Source organism: Chelonia mydas, chromosome 13, assembly GCF_015237465.2.
Source record: "Chelonia mydas isolate rCheMyd1 chromosome 13, rCheMyd1.pri.v2, whole genome shotgun sequence".
In the NCBI taxonomy this organism is placed as follows: domain Eukaryota; kingdom Metazoa; phylum Chordata; order Testudines; family Cheloniidae; genus Chelonia; species Chelonia mydas.
Genome location: NC_051253.2, coordinates 2,740,398 through 2,760,129, shown reverse-complemented (window position 1 = coordinate 2,760,129; position 19,732 = coordinate 2,740,398). Strand labels below are relative to the sequence as shown.

The 19,732-nt window shown below is 50.9% G+C and overlaps 1 protein-coding gene across 3 annotated transcripts in view; it reads left to right on the top strand.

Annotated features, from left to right (window-relative positions):
* HM13 (histocompatibility minor 13) overlaps nucleotides 1-19,522 on the top strand; it is a 32,231-nt gene extending 12,709 nt beyond the window's left edge. Inside the window, exons 5-13 of one of the 3 annotated variants that reach the window (XM_037915583.2) lie at nucleotides 560-645; nucleotides 814-939; nucleotides 6,902-6,959; nucleotides 10,277-10,360; nucleotides 11,957-11,993; nucleotides 13,381-13,483; nucleotides 14,876-14,961; nucleotides 17,617-17,812; nucleotides 19,047-19,112. In XM_037915583.2, the coding sequence (XP_037771511.1) occupies nucleotides 560-645; nucleotides 814-939; nucleotides 6,902-6,959; nucleotides 10,277-10,360; nucleotides 11,957-11,993; nucleotides 13,381-13,483; nucleotides 14,876-14,961; nucleotides 17,617-17,767 (731 nt within the window). In that variant the 3' untranslated portion in view covers nucleotides 17,768-17,812; nucleotides 19,047-19,112. Of the gene's footprint in view, nucleotides 1-559; nucleotides 646-813; nucleotides 940-6,901; nucleotides 6,960-10,276; nucleotides 10,361-11,956; nucleotides 11,994-13,380; nucleotides 13,484-14,875; nucleotides 14,962-17,616; nucleotides 17,813-18,166 lie in introns of all 3 variants that reach the window. The other 2 variants (XM_037915584.2, XM_037915585.2) reach the window with 2 other exon arrangements.
* Nucleotides 19,523-19,732: the final 210 nt, after the last annotated feature.

Below are 19,732 nucleotides of genomic sequence, written 5' to 3'. Positions count from 1 at the left end.
GCAGAAATCAAACTGATAAAAATATTAATAATGAATTCTCTTTATCTAAGGCTTTTAAGTAATCTAGTGCTGTCTCCACTGCTCCTGATCTCCACCCGCTGATGGTCTATGAACAAGTAGAATATGCTTCACCTAGCTGAAAAAGTACTTCCTGCTAATTAACTGTGTGAATGTGAAAGGCGAAAAGGCATCCCCCTCCTGAGACAGCTGTGTGCATACAATCCCAGCGAACCTGAGTTCAGGTTCCTTCCTGGCAGCAAGACAATCTGCCGAGGAAGAGTGGCCTGGTTGAAAGGAAAGGTCCTGATTTTCCAAGTTCAGCTCTGAATGGACACCTAACTTGCATGTGGTTACTGCAGAATTGGTCACTTGCACGTGCAGTGTCACTCCGACACTCGTTTGGGAAAGTTGCCACGGTGGTCCTGTGTTGCTCACCTGCTATATATATACACACACACACACACACACACACACACACACACTAGTCCCTGCTCTGCCTGTGGGAGAGTGGGAGGAGTTGTGCAGGCCAGATGTAATCATGCTGTTATGTTTGTTACAGAAATAGTGAATTATGAGTTTGATTCCAAGGACCTTGTGTGCTTGGCCATGAGCAGCGTCGTTGGAGTCTGGTACCTGCTGAGGAAGGTAAGAAAGGGAACAAAGCAGCGGTGGGATATTCAAACTAGGAAGGGGGAGGAACAGCCCCTAGATCAAACTTGGGAGTCTCTTGGTAATCTGCCTGCGAGGAATAGGCAGTTTGTGCGGCTGTCTGTGCTGAGCCAGATCCATCTTCCTGTTGTGTTTGGCCCTTAGCACTGGATTGCAAACAATCTCTTTGGACTGGCGTTCTCTCTCAATGGCGTGGAGCTCCTGCATTTGAACAACGTCAGCACTGGCTGCATCCTGCTCGGGGGCCTCTTCATCTACGATGTGTTCTGGGTAAGCAGGCACGGCTCGTGGGCATTGGCGGAGGAGGAGGAGCAGTGACACACCACCCCTGTTCTGTAGGTTTTCTGGCAGAGGTGTCCATATAGGATGTCCTGCTAATTTTGGGAAAGGAGGGAATACTGGAAACCGGGTGTATGCTTTCTCCTCTGCCCGAAAGCAAGGTGTGGGGGGAGGGGGAAATGACAGGGTGTTTGGCCAAAACTTAGCCCAGCAAATACTCTTCCAAATTATTCACTTAATTCCATAGGGTGGCTCCCGGAGCATGCATCTCTCCAATGAGAGAAACCGGCTGCATTGCATAATGCAGCTGGCACCAGCACTGCTATCTGTTTGCTCTAGTATAGCTGGTTTTCTCAGCTGATTATCATGCTGTGCCTACAAGCAATCTCCAGCCAGCCTTCCTGGCTCTGTACAAAGGACTTGTCCTTGCTGCTTGATTTCATGTGTCTCTTCAGCGTTAAACAGTCACGTTGTAGCTCAGTGAGAATCGTTCACAATTTGGGATCCCAGGTGATGATTTTACAACAAGGGGAAGATAAATACGTTACTGAACATGCTACAGGTCCCTCTTGTAATGTTGGTGTGAAGTTTGCTAGAATGTTTAAAGATTTTCCTTAGTCCTTGTGGCTGCTTCAAGGCCCAGGCTGCTGGAAAGTCCCTCTGGATACTGTCCTCTCTTTGGCCCTGGCTAGAGTTTCTGACCTCACTCCTTGGTTATAATAGACATTCTAATAGTGATTGCACCATTCTGTCATGCTCTTGTCTCTCTATATGCTAACTCTTGGATCTCACTGGCCAGGAACGAGCTGGCCTCTGATTTATAGGTCTACAGTTGGCTTAATCTCAACTAGATGCCATGAAATGACCAGGAATTGAAGAGGCCTGACAAACTCATGTTTAGTCAGTCCAACGAAAAGGTGCCAGTATTTAAAATGGACACGTTCCTCCAGATAATACAATAAAAATAGATGCCCAAAGAGCAAAATACAGTTGTCAGAAGCAGTCGTCACACTTCCTATTGAATTCAGTCCTATTTCAAGCTTCCAGACACACACTCTGCATTGTCTGCTAATTGAGGCCAAGTCAGCTGTTTGTACTTTTACTGAATGCCTTCATGTAAATTTAAGCCAATGGCAGACACCCTCAATTTGGTCAACTTAATGTAGCCTCTCTACACACGCACATCATACGTCGTTTGGAAGCTTATGATGTCTACTTTAGGATGAGGTATGATATGGAGCTGTCAAGTGGTGCTGTTTCCATAGAAACAGGGATAAACAATAACACCATCACATGTTAAAGTGACCACATCGCAATATTTGCATTCACTTCTCTTAGTTTAATGTCTCTCTGTATTGTTGTGATGCTTTGAGGTCATAATCTATTGTTAGATTTTGTTTTACCCTTGTAAAGGTATCATTGAAATGCAATAGTGCTGGTGACATTTCTAGTCAACCTCTTTATCATCATTACAATCTCTGAGCGTGTGGGCTAACACAGTCTTCGTTACCTGGGCATGTACCCAGTTCTGAGCATGGAAGATTGGTCTGACCACAGACGCAGTTGATTATGCAGCAACCCCTATTGACACAGGCACAAATAAGTTCTTGTAGAAGCTCAGATGCCAACAGGCCCTTGAAGAATTACAGGAAATAATTCATCATCCACATTTTTCCACCCGTGTTGCAAAGGTGATCCACTCCCTGGTGTACCTGTGTGCGAGGACATCCAAATCTTTATTTGCCAAGATGCTCTTTTGACATGCTCTTCAAAACTGTCCTCACATGGTGGGCATTTGACTAGTGAGTTGTCCTTTTTGATGGCTAGATTGAGGCACAAGCAATTCAGATCTGTGGGTCTTCTTTTCTTTCTCACTCTGGTCAGACAGCACTGCTACCAACTTCCATGCTGTAGAAATCGTAGCTTGTCTATCCTCTCTCCCGGAAGCAGTAAGCTGTCTTTGTTTTAAGAACATTTAGCACAGATTTTTTTCCCCCAACACCAAATAGGAATGACAGTCACACCCTGTTAATGCAGGTATGGCAGGAGGTATGTTGCGGAAGTCAGGAATGAGTGCATCACAAATTGCACGCACAAGTATGAAGGGCAACACTTGTCAGTTGTGCTGGTAATGGAGCGTGTTTCAATCCACGTTTATCTCTGTTCCATTTTCGGAAAGTAGTGAATAGCAAGCGCTACTGGAAAAATCTCCAGCCAGGAGGGGTGTTTGTGCTGAGTGTTTTCATGCACACTCAGGTATGTTTTGAACCATATGGTCAGAGGGATTTTACAAGTGACTGCTTGCTGGATGCCACGTTTAGGCCTTGTCTACACTACAAAGTTTTGTCCGCAAAAGCTGCCTTTTGCCAACAAAACAGGAGAGGGGTGGTAAAACTCTGCTGTTTTGCCGACCGTATAAAACCATCTCAGCGAGAGGTGTAAAGCTTTTTGCCTCAGTTAAAGTGACAAAGCGTCAGTGTAGACGCTGCTGTTTGTTTTGTCAACATAACTGGCTTCCATCTGTATCCCACAATGCCCCCTGTGACAGCTCAGCTCGCTGTTTTGATCTCTCCTGCCCTGTAGGCAGGCACCCCTCCTCTTTCAAAGCTCAGGGAAGTATCTGACAGCTCAGCATGCTCTGTTTGGGGAACAAAGGGCAAATCCTTAATGTGGAATGCTCCTGTTCTGCCCTGCACTAGGAACACAGCAGCAGGCAGACTGCTGTTTGGGAGGGGTGGGGGGCTGCTGTGACATTTCTCAGTACAGAGAGCTACAGAGCTGCTCAGGATGGCTCCCGGCAGCTGAGGAGGGTGTGGGAGAACTCAGGGAATCACAGAGCCATAGGCAGGCCAGCAGAGCGGGCTGCTACGGGAAAGACTGCTATGCAGACTCCAAGCAGAGCCAGGGGCTGATGTGGGGGGGTGTCCCTCTCCCCCTGCCTCAGGATAGGTCAGTCAGCCTGCTGTCCCCCTGCCCCAGACACACTACTCTCCTTCCCCTCCCCCAACCCCCCCCCCACTTCAGTTGAAAAAGCATCCGACAATATACTGAGACATTGCAAACCCTTCCCAAAGCACCCTGCGATCTCTTGCACAGTGGGATAGCTACCCATAGTGCACTGGTCTGTGTCCGTGCGAGAGCTGTTAGTGTGGATGCACTCTGCCAACACAAGGAGCTAGTGAGGGCATGCAACTGCGATTTTAATTAAAGTGGCTTAACTTTTGCTGACAAAACTTTGTAGTGTAGACAAGGCCTTAGAAACTTCTTCCATGGAGGCACAGGGCATCCACCAATCACCTGCTCTTTCTTGCATCCCTCCTCAGATCCTGTCCGGTGTTGTCTTTCTGCAGTTTTCATGGAGTTACGGTTGTATCAGCAGCCAATTCATCGAAGGTGTGGAATTGGAATGTGCCATCATTTCTATGGCAGCCATGGCACCTTTGATGTACACTGTGGTTTCTCTGTTGCATGCTCTTAGCTTATTGATTCTTCCATCTTGAGCTTCCAGTTGATGTCCTAATTCATCTTTGTCTGTTCTTCTCGTTGTATCAGCATGGAAGAGGGACATAGGCACAGGTCCTATTGGGTGACTAGGAACAGTTGCCATTGAAATATCCTCTCTGCACCTTGCTAAGGACAGGGCTCTGCGGAAAACATTTTCCGGACTGGTAGCTGCTGTGATTATCCCTTCCTGGCCAGACGTAAATGTGATCGTCGTGGCCACGTCAGCGAATGTTTTGGTGCCAGATTTCTTGCCTGGGCTGAAGAAGCTCCGGGTCTCATTAGAATCAAGTCACTGCTCATGAATCTGTTGGCTCTTCGCCGACAGCTGCTGTTTTCAGCAGACTCGCGTACATGTGGTGTTGCATGTAGGCCGGTAGCTCTGTTGGTAAGCACCTCTAGATCAGGGGTCTTGCCACAATTTTTTTGGCGCTTCAGAGTGCGGCCACCAACTCTTGCTGGTGGCCGCTCAACAGTTTTACCTAAAACACTTAATTAACTTTAGGAAAAACAAATATGCACATGTATATGGCCAAATCATAGTAATTTATTTATGCAGGGTTTTTTTGCAGACTTAATAATAAAAATAGCTTACATTTGTCTCTTTTCTTTACTGGAGCTAAACAGAATAGAAACACAAATAAGGTGCTTTGTATGTTCTTGTCGTCTTTTATTGTTTTGCTTTTTTGCTGCATTTTTTAGACTTGCTAGCTAGTAAACTTGCTTCTGTGAAAACTGATATTTGTACGTTTGCTGCTGTGAAAAGTGATATTAACAGACTGGTTAGCTGGCTGAGAGGCAGTGAAAACTGATATTAACAAATATCGCTTTTCACAGCAGACTTATTCAGCCCTGGCAAGCAAGGGAACAAATTAAGACTTGGATGGGGAGGTGGATAGGGAGGCACCAGGGGCGAGACGGGGCTGGTGAGCCCAGGGGTGGAGTCCTGCAGCCGAGGGATGGAGCCTACCACTGAGTAGCCCCACAATCAGAGCCCGTGGCAGGAGCCTGCCGCCTGCCACACCAGGGCTGAAGCCAGAAGCCTGAGCCCCACTGTCCTGGGAAGATGGGAAACTCACACTGGCTGTCTGCTCCTCCGGTGTTTGTGGCTCCAAAGGGGGGAAGGCCCAATCCCTCCTGGCAGCCCCAGAGGAGGGGTTGCTCCTTTCCTCTCCTCCCCCCCCCACCCCCCCCCCCAAAATCACCACCCAGGAGACTGTGACTGCAAGAAAAGCCCTTGGTGGCCGCATGGAGCCACGATGGCCACATTTGAAAAACACTGCTCTAGATGTGATAAAGGGTCAAGTGGGTTTGTCATATTATTGCTGATATAGTTGGTAAGAGCTGTAACGTGCGCTTCCTCTCCCTTCAGTGCGGATAAAAGGACTTGTTTGTGGGGTTTGTCCTTACTACTACTTGTTAGACCACTTCTTTTTCTCAAAGCTTTTGCATATTCATAATATGAAGCTGTGTGTTGTCATCTTTAACACCAATACTGACCTGTGTATCAAGTGTCACTGAATTAAAAAGCTAGTTTCTAGAATATTTCAAAGGCTAGTACTGCATGCGTAGGCAATTGCAAATTAAAAACCTTCTACCAGGCAGACTACATGCGACATTGTATTTACAAAGGAAGAAGCATTACATTAGGAATTCGTGTACATTTATACCTACCCACCATGCAGGGCAAACTGTGGGCATGCAATATACTGCTACTGGTTCACAACCTTCAGTGTGAAACTGATCTGGTCAGCAAATTTCAATTAAAAATATAAGAAAACTATTCTAATCACTTGTATTCTTAATTGTTAAAGTATCTCACGTTGTGAAAACCAGTTCGTATTGTTGTGGTGAATATCAACATTTTGCAATACTTTTGCCACATGCTAAACAGCATAATTTCTGGTGGGAAATACCCACGCAAAACCAATACAAATCTTTTACTGCATTGTTGTTTGGTAGTTTTCACCAATAAACACAACAATAAGGTGTTGAAATTAATTTAAACAGTAAAAACCTCAACTCATAGTCACGTTAGTGTTTCTGGAACAGTTCAAAAAAAGACTCTCATTTTGTGTACCATTGTTTCACCTTGCGTACAAGCTTATGGCACCACTTGACAGTTCCACATAATACTTTATCTAAACGTACCTAGAATAATCTTTCAAACAAGATATGATGTGGGCATGTGGAGAGCAAGTACTTTAAACTCCAGAAATATGGCCCTTTGGGGAGAATTGCTGCACTCCTATTACTCTGGCTTCACGCTGAACTAATGGGAATTGGAGTAGAAAATGAATACTGTGATTCTGTGACTGGTGGGAGCTCTGTCTCTGCTGTGACCACAACTGGCCGTGGTAGTGTTAGCTGCAGCTAGACAGCTGTAGTGGAATGGCTTCTCTCGTTATTACCTGGGCCTTTGTTTTCACTTTGGACTGTTGTTGGCTCCTAGGTTTTTGGCACCAACGTGATGGTGACTGTTGCCAAATCGTTTGAGGCACCAATAAAACGTGAGTAGATCTTTCCTGCTTTCTGGGAAGACCTGTCCTGTCTCCTGCCCATCATCCTCACTGCCTGGGCTCTGGGCTCCCCCTGGCTAGTTTTACATTCTGTTATGCGTGCCACTGTTCATGAGTGGATTTTGTCATGAGTTCCCTCCCTTGGAGTTGGAATCCAACTCCTGCTCGCACTCTGCCCATGAGGAATTTGGATCCTCTTGCAGCCATTTGCTCTAGATCTGTATTGGTCTTTCCAGCGTGTCCTGTCACTGGCACACCGTGAAGTGCAATACACCTGCCAGGCAGGGTAGCATTGTATGCGGGCATTCAGGTCTCGGATGATGGGGCAGGAACATCTGCAGAGATCTGGCCCAGCCCAGTGAAGGGGGTCAGTACAAGCCTTTAAGGTGAGAATCATGGGGACTCAGGGTCACCTCAGAAGTGTGAAGTGTGTTTCTACAGCCACTGAACATAGTAGGCGCATCAGACACACGATCTGAAAGGCACCTGAAGCCATAGTGTCTGCAGTATTCTGGGGTGTTGGTAGCCGCTCTCCAGTTCAGGCTATGTGGGGATTTGCATGTAAAGCTGGAATAGAATCATAGAAGATTAGGGTTGGAAGAGACTTCAGGAGGTCATCTAGTCCAACCCCCTGCTCAAAGCAGGACCAACCCCAACTAAATCTTCCCAGCCAGGGCTTTGTCAAGCCGGGCCTTAAAAACCTCTAAGGGTGGAGATTCCACCACCTCCCTAGGTAACCCATTCCGGTGCTTCACCACCCTGCTAGTGAAATATCCAACTTAGACCTCCCCCACTGCAACTTGAGACTATTGCTCCTTGTTCTGTCATCTGCCACCACTGAGAACAGCCGAGCTCCATCCTCTCTGGAACCCCTCTTCAGGTAGTTGAAGGCTGCTATCAAATCCCCCTTCACTCTTCTCTTCTGCAGACTAAATAAACCCAGTTTCCTCAGCCTCTCCTCGTAAGACATGTGCTCCAGCCCCCTGATCATTTTCATTGCCCTGCACTGAACTCTCTCCAATTTGTCCACATCCTTTCTGTAGTGGGGGGCCCAAAACTGAATGCAGTACTCCAGGTGTGGCCTCAGCAGTGCCAAATAGAGGGGAATAATCACTGCCCTCGATCTGCTGGCAATGCTTCTACTAATGCAGCCCAATATGCCATTAGCCTTCTTGGCAACAAGGGCACACTGTTGGCTCATAGAATCCCTCTTAATCGCCAGATTTAGCTTAGTAACTCTCCAGGGTACAATGGAATCTCCCAGCTAATAGTTTTAGAAAGTAAAGGAAACACTTTTGAACATCATAATGGCCAGACTGGCTCAGACCAATGGTCCATCTAGCCCAGTATCCCATCTTTCGACCGTGGCCAATGCCAGGTGCTTCAGAGGGAGTGACCAGAACAGGGCAGTTTATTGAGTGATCGTCTCCTGTTGTCCAGCCCCAGCTTCTAGCAGTCTGAGGTTGAGAGACACCCAGAGCATGAGTTGTATCCCTGACTATCTTGGCTAATAGTCATTGATGGATCTATCCTCCATGAATGTATCTAATTCCTCTTTGAACCCTTTGGCCTTCGCTGTATCCCCTGGCAAGGAGTTCCACAGATTGACTTTGTGTTTTATGAAGAAGTACTTCCTTATGTATGTTTTAAACCTAATGCCTATTAATTTCACTGGGTGACCACAGGTTCTTGTGTTACGTTAGGCTCACTGGTCTGTAACTGCCAGGATTGCTGCTGGAGCCCTTTTTAAAAAAATTGGCATGACATTAGCTATCTTCCAGTGATCTGGTACAGAGGCTGATTTAAGCAATAGATTGCATACTACAGTTAATAGTTCTGCAGTTTCACCTTTGAATTACTTCAGAACTCTTGGGTGATACCATCTGGTCCTGGTGACTTATTACTCTTTAATTTATCAATTTGTTCCAAAACCACCTGTATTGACACCTCCATCTGGGACAGTTCCTCTGATTTGTCACCTAAGAAGAATGGCTGTTATGGTTGCTGTTACTGAGCGGTTCTGGTTTGTTCACCTCTTGGACCAGATCGTGTGCGCTGCTTAGGACTAAATCAAGAATTACCTCTCCCCTTGTGGGTTCTAGGACCAGCTGCTCCAAGAAGCACCCATTAATGGTGTCTAGAAATTTTGTGTCTGCATTCTGTCCTGAGGTGACATGTTCCCAGTCAATATGGGGTTAGCTAAAATCCCCATGATTGTTGGGGTTTCTGTTTGTGTGGCCTCTTGAATCTCCAGGAGTCACCATCACCATCCTGGTCAGGCGGTCAGTACTGTAGTCCTACTGCTAAGCTCTTATTAGTCATGCAGGGAACTTCGCTCTAAGGTGAGTCTGTGGGGCTGCTGGATTCCTTTCAGATTTTTACCATATTTGAGACTCTGCTTTCACATATAGTGAAAGAACCATACTCCACCTTTTCCCTGAGTCGCCTGTTTCTTTGGGTTCCTTTAGCTAAACTGCCCACCTGCTCCAGACCACCCCACCATGCATTCCTATCGGGCATCTTGGGCACAGGTCACTCTGAAGTGTTGGCCCCCTGGGGCCTGGACATCTACAGTCTGCTCATGATGCTCCATCAGCTGCCTTCTTTCCCGTCTCCCTGCCCCCTCCCTCTGTGTCATCCCCTACTTCTAATACCGAGTAGAGAGATGGGACAGTTGCAGTTCAAGACACTTCACAAGCTGAGCTATCAGCTCCTCTCCAGAGACGGCAGCTTCTGCAAATCCCCTGAGCAGCCCTGTTGGATTCATCTCCAGCTGGGAGACCCAGGGCAGGATGCCTGGAAGCTTCCCACCTCCCTCTTTCTTTGCCCCCTCAATGTGGTCTTCCCCCAAGTTGGCACCACACAGCACTGCTGCTTGCGAGATGGGGACAATCAAGACAGTCTCACCAAAGGAAGCTCTGAATGTCCTAATGCCTCTGCTTCCCCAGCTCACCAGGAGGAGCCCAGCCTTTGTGCATGGAAGAATTGCAAGTAGATGGGGCATGTCTCCCCATTCACCTGCTGTGGGTGATGGCTGGCAAGCGTGACATGTGAATGGGATGTTGAATGATTTGTCTCCATGTTCCGTTGCTTTCCAGGGCCTGCAGTGGGGGGATATGCAGTAAGTTGATCCACCTTTGTGGCAATAAGAATAGATTGAGTTTGGAGAGGAAACTCTCATGTGTAGGTCTTTCCATTCCTGTACTCACGCACACCCGCTGTTAACCTTCCACCAAAGCATCAGCTTGGCTTTGTGCTTTTAACCCTGAGCTCTTCCCCTTTTTAATACTCCCTCTCTGCTTTTCCAGTGGTTTTCCCCCAAGATCTGCTGGAGAAGGGGCTGGAGGCTGACAACTTTGCCATGTTGGGTCTTGGAGATGTTGTAATTCCAGGTAAAGCTGAATGGATGGTGTGTTAGAAAGTGTGTTAACCAAGGATACAGTTTTGGGGCCTGGACTCTGGCCTGCTGGGGCCTGGGTGTGGAGTGTACACTACAAACCCAGCTGAATGGCTGCAGGTCAACCAGAGACTCCTCTGCTTAAGAGCTGGATGAGGACGAGGTCTCGTGGCTCTGAAGTGGAGGGAGGCTGTCAAAGGGAGCTTGGGGAGCCTGAAGCTGGGAGTAGGGAAGGGAGCAAGGAGAGGGGGAAGCATATGGGAAAGGTTACAGAGGGAAGCCAGGTGTTGGCATCGGTGCTGTCATGATAGCTGTGGACTTTGTTTGCCATGCTGATCTGCAGCACAGCCACAGCCAGTCCTAGAACCAGATGGCTCTGTTATATGCATTCATGTCGAGCCTGCTGCAGGCTTGCAGCGTTGGGCTGCCAGAGACCTTCTCAAATCGGCTGTTCCGGGAGCTGGTGCTGGCTGGCCTGAGCTGCGCTCATTAGGAGCGCTGATGCAGAGATTTGCTGCTGCCCCCCTCTCAGGGTTTGGACTGTCAGGAGATACCTTTCCCTCCCGACTGCTACCATAGGCCCCTAGAGAAGGAACTGGTGGGGGAAGATGGTCTTAGAAGCATTTTAGACGGCAAAGCATTCTCTGAAGGGGCGGGCTTCTGGCAGCACAGCTAGTGGTGCTCACAGATGTGCTGGGCCTTGTCACGTAATTGAGCTCTAGCGTGCTGCATGGTACGTCAGGCCTCCCTTCCGGGATAGGACCAGGGAAGTGTCCCTTAAGGTGATGGAGAGAGCAGCACTTGGCTGATGCTGGTGAGGGGTCACCAGTTGGAATTCCAGGCTAGGGACCAGTTGTCTGAAAGGAAGTGGGGTGAGCATGTGGGTTCAGGTGCGTTCCCTCTCTTGGCTTGCTCTGCCCTGTGCCCCAGCGTCGCACCCTGTATTTTACTCCCCTGATCTTCAGTGCCTCTCCCTCCTGCAGTTTCCCTTTGCAGCGGGGGGTTGGGTGCTCTACAGCAGTGGCTCTCAACCTTTCCAGACTACTGAACCCCTTTCAGGAGTGGGATTTGTCTTGCATACCCCCAAGTTACACCTCACTTAAACTAGCTGCTTACGAAATCAGATATAAAAATACAAAAGTGTCACAGCCACTATTACTGGAAAATGGCTGACTTTCTCATTGTTACCATAGAATTATAAAATCAACTGGAATATAAATACTGTACTTACATTTCCGTATAGAGAGCAGTATAAACAATGTCCTTGTATGAAATTTTAGTTTGTACTGACTTCACTAGGGCTTTTTATGTAGCAAAGATGTGTTGACATACCCCCTGGAAGACCTCTGTGTACCCCCAGGGTACATGTGCCCTGGCTGAGAACCACTGCTTTACAATACCAAGGGAGTCAGGAATTGCTTCTCTAGAACTGGACCAATATTGAATTCAGTCACAAGGGGGTGCTGTGGTCCCAAATGTACTTGGCCACGGCCGTAAGCACAAGATCATCTTGTCACTCTGCATTTGGCACCAGATGTCAGATGGATGATCTCTCCATCACTTTCTCTAACTCTGTGTTTCTGCCCCTCAGGGATCTTCATTGCTCTGCTGCTGCGTTTTGACATCAGGTGAGCTGTGCCTCTAGGAGCATGTCTACAGGACAGCTTTGTTTTGCACTGTTTGTGTAAGTTGCCCCCGAGTGGTTTGCTGAACTAGATGAGGAAGGCCAGGGTGGCCAGACATCTTTTGCTGAGCCTTGAGATGGGGAAGCATTGACAGGAGGCCACGGGGCCTAAAAAGCAGGGCCTAGTCTAGAAAGCAGAAGAACAAAGGAGAAGGCAACAACCGTTGCGATTGAAAAGAGCCTGGTGCTAGACCTGATCTTTCTGGGCTTGTCTTGGAGCTAGTCTGGGGAAAGTCCATGGTCAGGGGGTGGTCACTTGTGATCTGGACCCTGAAATGACTGGGGCCCTGTCAAGTTGTTTGACCCAGGAAACTGCTGCATTTGTGTGTGTGCGAGCAGCAGCCCGCACATGCTGGAGTCTGGAGAGCTGGGGCTGGAGGAAGAGCGAAGACGACACAGCTGTGGCGGAGCTGGGAGAAGTGGAGGCAAGGCAGCAGTGTTTGTGAGCAGGAGTGGGGTGGTTGGGCACATGGAGACAGGGGAAGGGGAGCGCTCAGGGTCACTGCCGATGGTGTAGGCCAGCGGGAAGCTGTTGGGAGTGGTCCTGTCACACAGAAGAAGCACTTCTCCGGACACGTGACCCATTGTCTGTGTGCATCTGTTGTCAGTGCTGTGCTTTCCCATGTGTAGGGAAGGCAGGCCCTTCCCACATGGCGTTCGGCCTGTGTCTGGACTTGAGTTCTCAGTGGTCACCTTGCATCACTTGGAAGATGGGCTACTGAACATGCCCCCCTCAGGTTCCCACTCCTCCTCCTCCTCAAAAGCTCCACTTGCCACATGTATCATGCATCCGTGCTGGCTTCTCCGTGCAGGGCTGGAAGTGCTACGGGTGCTTCTGCCCACATCTGTCTGCAGCTGCTGCCCCGGCCTGACCTGCAGTAAAACAGCTGCCCAGCTGGGGAATGGGTACAGGGAGATACGGGTGAAGAGCTGCTCCCTTGGTGGAGGGCTTCTCACTGCAGCTTCCTCGCTCATGTTAAGGGGGTATGGCTGCAGAGCACTTTTTGTGCTTATTGGGTAAGGACTGGGGGTTCCAGGATCCTTCTAGAGACCTTGTGTCATGGCAGCCTCCCCTCCAGGACTGGACTGTGCTCTCACCAGATCCTCTCTGCACCACTCCGAGCACGGGCAGGAGGGGCTGCTCAGGAGCAATGGTGCCGACGGCCTCTGCCAGCCTGGTTGTCAGTCTTCTGTGTGAATGGTTGCCACTAGATTGCTAGGCCAGCTGAAGATCAGTCCTGATAAAGCTCACAAATTCCATAAGCTGGAGTGGTTTTGGTATTGCCTCTCTCAGGGCCCATGTTAATCCTGCTCTCTTCCCTCCCCTGTAGTTTAAAGAAGAACACGCACACGTACTTCTACACTAGCTTTGTGGCATACATCTTTGGACTGGGCCTGACCATCTTCATCATGCACATCTTCAAACATGCCCAGGTAAGCTGAGTTTGCAGTCCCTGGCCATCAAGGGCCAGCGAATCCCCTGTCTTCTGTGCCCTGCCCATTACTGCTCTGCTAACGCCTGAGCCGCAGGCAGCCAAGTGCAGCAGGAAGCTGGGGAAGGTTGGTCAGAACTTACGTTACAATCAGGGTGACAGAGAATCAACTCTGTATCTCTGAGCTGAGATTGTGTAGTGCCCACCCTGAGATGCCATCACAGCAAGCGATGCTAGACACAGCCACTCCATTTTGCCTTTTCTAACTGGGGGTGTGCGTTTCGTAACAGAGTGGAGCACCTGGCTGGGGGGAGAGTGCATTAAATGCAAAGGTTACTGGAGAACTATCTGTTCACTGCTTCTAGCACAGCAGAGCGAGTGAGATTCTCTGCCTCGTGCATCTGCAAAACTGTCTAAGATCCTCTTGCAGGGTGTGTCCTGCCAGGTGTGACGCAGGAGGCAGCCAGGCCAACAGGGTTTTCAGCTCCCGGGTGAAGTGTGCCTTGAAGAATTGTCTCGGATTGTAAATTGGGCAAACTGGCTCTGGGAGTCCTAGGCACTAAAGGTGGAGCCTGCTGCGGGCATCTCTGCATATAACTGCACTTTACTATCTTCGGGAGGAGGGGGGTGGTTCTCCCTGGCCTTGCAGCTCCCTCACGTCAGTGAGGAGTTCTGCTCATGCGCTGAGAACAGCCTGCCCTTTAGTAACTGGGAGCATCGGTGTGTTCTCCTGGGCTTGTCTCTAGATCTCAAGCGCAGGTACAAGCACAGCATTAATGCCCGGCTAGTTTTAATGCTTCCCAGCTACCCCCTGCCTGGGAGGAAGGAATGAACAAGATGTGAAAACGATGGGCGAGCGTGGCAGCCACTGTGCCCGCAGCACATAAGTCTGCTAGCTTTGGGCAGTGGGCTCTTCAGAGAGGGGCTGGTCAGTACTTGGGGGTTCTCCGCTCCTCCTCTGGGGCAGTATCCCCAGATCTTTAGTCCCCATGCAGGTGGATGCTAGACGAGAGACAGGACCTTGATTATCAGAAAGTCAGGACCTGTAGAATGTCATCCGCCCCTTCCTGGAACAGCTCTGCATTGAGAGTGCTGGGCCAGAGAGTGGGACTTCTAGTCACGTTCTAACTCTGGTGCTACGGTATGTTGGGACTCGACGCTTACGGATTTCTGGAGCATAAAGGAAAGATCTGACGCTGAGCCCTAGCCCTGAGCTGTGCCCAGCGTTCCCTCGTGTGCGACTTACTCCTTAATCTGGGGACTGAGACCAGCTGTGAACCCAGATGAGCCGGCCCCGTTCCTCCCCAGTGGCCTTTGCTGCAAGCTGTGTTGGCTTTTCCAGCTGTTTGATGCAGTAATTGCCTCTCTTCTCCTCCCCACCCTCCCCCCCCAGCCAGCGCTGCTGTACCTGGTCCCTGCCTGCATTGGGTTTCCTCTCCTCGTGGCCTTGGTGAAGGGAGAAGTAACCGAAATGTTCAGGTAAGTCAGCCTCTAGCCGGCAGTGCTGGGAGCGCCTGAGATGTGCAGGTGTTCCCATGCTGGGGCGCAGGCAAACGGACAAGTTCATCTGGGCATGCTGTGGGTGCGTGGGCGTGTGTACGGGTGGAGGGAGCGAATCTGTGTTTATACACGTCTCTCTGGAGCGTTCCTCCTCTAGCCCGGTCCCTACGCTCCTCCTGGGCAAGTGTGTGGGAGCGCCAGGGCTGGAACACAGGTGACGCCTCTGGTATCGCTCTGCACTGTGAACTCTGACTCACTCTTCCGATGAGCTGGGGTGAAGTCAGAGGGTGGGCCTGCACACCTGCCTCGTCGGCACCCAGTCGCTGTTGCAGTGCATGCTGGGGGAAGGGAGCAGAGCCAGCCCGGCCATAGAGCCTGGAGAGGTAATGGCGTGCTTCATCATCACGGGTGCCACCAGGCCAGTTTAATCATCCTTCTCCTCTCCCGGAGCAGGGGAACTAGGTCCTAGCTATGTGCATCTTCTCTGTGCTACTCCCGCCCCCGGCCCTGTCCTCCAGTGCTCTCCACACAGCTGCCTAGCCTAGTACTGCTGGCTAGCAACTGGAGGCACCCTTCAGTCTGGCTCCAGCACCTTCTGGCTGGCCTGTCCCAGACATGGGAGTCCTGCACCCTCCCAGCCACAATGGAGCCCTGTAAGTTCCTCCCCAAAGCTGGCATCCTTCTCATATGTCACGGGAGAACTTGGACAGTCCACGGCACATGGAAATGCAAGCTCCTTGCATTGTGGTCTCCGTCTGCTCAGAGGGGGCCTGCGGCTCTGGGTCTGGCAGCTGGGCTGACAGAGTTGATCAGAAACTAATGGAGGCAAAAGTGTGGTAAAGTAAAGGGTCGAGTTGCCATTCACCTCTGGATGCCAGTGGAACCAGCCTTTCCCTCCCCATCTCCTAGTCCAGGGAACGCTACTGTGCACCTTCCCCACGGTGGCTCTTCGCTGGGACTTCTCCCCTCTTCCCAGTCCCTTCAGCACCTGCCTGGTCTTTGATGTTTGCTTCTGACAATCGCTGCTGCAGGCACTGTGTGTTCTGGCTTCATCCTTCCTGTGCACCTGGTATCCTGCAGCCACTTTTCACACACGCCTGTGACTCACCAGCCTGCTGCAGCATCACCTCCCATGCTAGAGACGGCTCTGGTGAGAGACAAGCTGCTTGGACACACGGTCTTTGAACAAGGAGCTTGTGGACTCTTGTGGCAGAGCGAGAAGGGTTAATGTTCGGAGCCCTGGGCCGGCATGGACGCCGCACATAACTCTGACCCCAGTGTGGTTCTGACTGTTAGCAAGTCCCCCTTAGAACTAACCTGATAGGAAAGAGCGATCCCCTCCTAGCATCTTAGAGGTGGATGCAGCATTCTGCATCTCCAGGAGTCGGCTCTCTTGCAGGGAGTGCAGGGGTTGGATGTCTTAGGAAAGTTTCTGGGGTCCAGCATCTCTTGAAACTGCTCCAGTATTTGGAGGAGGAAATGGAACTCGATAGAGCTCATGTGCCTGGAGGGACGGAAGCCTCCCCACCCTAGGAATTCCACCAGGTGTGGGATCCTAGGCTGCTTTGATGCAGCTTGTGTTTCTGTGAGCGCTGAAAGTCTGTGATTTGAGATGGGGACCTACTCCATGTGTCTCCATCAGCCACCTGCGCCTCTGGCAGCACATCTTAGTCTGAGGATGGTCCCCAGCTAAATTCCACATGAGCTCTCGGCCTGCAGCCCCTTGCAGTTTGCACACGGAGACATGGCTCTGCCTTGAGGAGCTTACAGGTTGGACACAGAGGACCAGGTGACCAAACAGTAGAATTGCTGCCCAGTGGTATTTTCAGTGGTCTGGCGGTTGAAAACACACTGCTGGGCTTCCCAGAACAAGTGTCCTAAGAAGAGGGGGGGTACCTGGTGTGCCTGACTATGGAGGGGGTTGGTTGGGCCTCCAGGAAGACGTGGGAGAAGAAGCCAGGGGGGACCAGTTAGATATCTAGGGTCCGTGGGGGTGGAGGAAATGCAGGCTGGAGCAGAGCTAGGCAGCACCCTCTTGGAGCTAACTCTCTGGGGTTCATGTCCCTGCAGAGCTCCTTCAGGCAGGTCCCTAACGTCCCATCTTCTTTTGTGCTTTGAATTAATCACAAGAAATCCGATAGCTAGCACACCCAGAGGGAGCTACCACAGAGCAGCCTGGCCTAGACTATATGGAAGAGCTTTTGTATGTATTGGTCTGCTGCCTCTCAAAGGCCTCTGGGCCTGGCCCTACCATGTGTGCACTTCTGTGCATTGGTGCCCAATTTTATTCTCCTGCTGGGCCCTGTCCATTTGCTCTCCGTGGTCATGCTGCAGGTACTGCCATACCATAAACCTCGGCCCCTCATGCCTCATACAGCTACACTCATGTAGGTTCACGCCCCAAGGGCTTACACAGAGTACACCGCAGTGTGAGCTTCCTGGGGGCCCCCATGTGGCCAACCCAGCCCCCCAGCTCATCCCAGTGCTGGGGACGAAAGGGCGGGTTAAGAGACAGCAAGCAGGCTTTGCAGGGCGGAGTGTTTGCAGACATATCACTCAAAGCGATTCTTATTCCTTTCTTTCTCTTTCCCTTCTATCCCATTCCTCCCTGTCCCCTTCCTGTCTTTCCTGCAGCTATGAGTCCTCTGCTGAAATCTTGCCACACACACCAAGACTTACCCACTTCCCAACCGTGTCGGGTTCTCCGGCCAGCCTTGCCGATTCCATGCAGCAGAAACTGTCCTGTCCCCGCCGACGCCGGCAACAAAGCCCCAGTGCCATGTAGCAATCGCACCCGATGCCCTTTCTTTGTCTGTCTCTGTCTGGCCAGGTAGGGTCTCTCCAGTTCTGTCAAACTCCTTCCCAGCTCCTCGGTGTCTGGCTTGTGCTGTGGCCATCTGCCTCGCTGCGATGGGCTGGTCTCACTCTTTCTGCCTTTGAACTGGTGCCCCTCCCCTCTAACGGTGTCCTGGTCACAGCGCTAAGTGCCAGAGCACCTTCAGGCCACCCGCTTGCCCAGTCTGAACCCAGCTCGTGAGCCCGTCTGCACAGGCTGCAGAATAACCCCCCCAAGGATCAAGTGCCTGATGGGGCTGGAGCAGGTGTCGTTAGCTCAGCTGTTTAGCTCTCTGCTGTCTGCCTGAAGGCATGGCTGCTAGGCTCTCTCCTCTGATCTCCCCTGCAGCTTCTAATGTCGCTGTTGTGGGGCTTCTCCCTGCCCCAGGGAACCAGTCCCTGCACGGCCGAGTCTGCTGAGCGACTAGCCTCTGCGTACGCTCTTCCCTTCATGCAGCCAGAACCAGCCACCCGAAAGAAGAAGAAGCAACCTAAATCTGCCTTACTGAATAGCCCGACCCTCTCCCCGGCTCCTGGCTTAACTGAGGTCACTTGTCCCAGGCACACGTGCTCTTCGCAGCCTGGCCTGTCTGGCCTCGTGAAAATGCCAGTGCCGCACTGTACGAGGGGCAGTGGTTTTATTCAGGATGGCCGAATATTCTGCATGGCGCTGGGAGCCAGCGTTCTCAGATCCACCTGCCACTTACGCAAGCCAGGGCTGGCTTGAGCTGAATTCTCAGTCCCTTGACCGGGAGGAGGTGTCCATCAGCGTGCGTGCTCAGTGAGCTGACTGGCACGTGTGTATGAGCGTATCTGCATGTGTACCTTGCTGCCGTAGTGAAACCCTCTCTTCTCAGTTTGGAAGGTATATTGAGGGAGGGAGGGCTGCCTGTGGTGGGGGAGGTAGGTACAACAGGGCATCATACGCTGTCAGCCTCCCCTCTCCCACTGACTTCACTTGAATCCTGTGTCTGGCGCTGTAACAATGATGGTGGGAGCTGTTCTCCCCACCTGCATGGAGTCCTGCTCTGTGTGGAACTAGCCCAGCAATCTGCGCTGCTAGGGGCGGGCTGGAAAGCCCCGCTCTCTGTGCAGCTGGCTGACAGTGCTCATGCCCTTGGTCCTGATCCACACGTTCCCCACCCACTTTCACCCAAAGCAGAGGCGTTGACTTTCCTAAGAACTGCAGCTGCTTAACTCCCAGCATCCTCTCCTTCTCTTGCCCTCAGCTATGAGGAGAATTCCATGCCAAAGGAGGAGTCTGGGGACTCCAAAGACGCAAGGATGGAAACGGATAAAAAAGAGAAGTGACCTTGCACGCCTGGGCCAGGATGGGCGTGTCGGGACCAGGCCAGGCTGGGATCCAGGCCCCATCGCAAGGGATAAAGATAAAAAGACCAATTGTGTATCAGCATCGTGTTGTGTGTGTGTGTGCGCGCGTGTGTCCGGAGAAACTGTCGGGATGGGAGAAGTCTCTGGAAGCCACATCTGTCTGAAGTCCTTCTGCCATCCCGATGTTCCACCTGGGGCCTGTCCACTGCCATGCAGTGCTTTGGGCAGCCATGCTTCCTTATTTTATTTCATATTTTTTTTGTCATCTCCTAAATGGGTAGAAAAAAGGGGAGGGGGAAAACCAAGGGGCTGATTTTTAAATTTTGTATTGTGGATTCGCTTTCTCTCATATTAAACCATCTCGAAGGATGGAGGAGCTGTCTCGGTCTGTTCTTTGGTGGTAAGTGGGTGGAGGAGCTTGTCTCTCCCTTTGGGCCCCAGCAGGGAGAGCGCTCGTTACCCCAGAGCAGCGGATCGGGTGTTGCCTGGCCCCCGCCCTGGGTGAAATCCTGCCTGGAGTGTGTTGAGTGGAGATGAGGTTCAGAGTAGAAACCTGTTACTTCCAAGCTAAAAAGTGACCTCC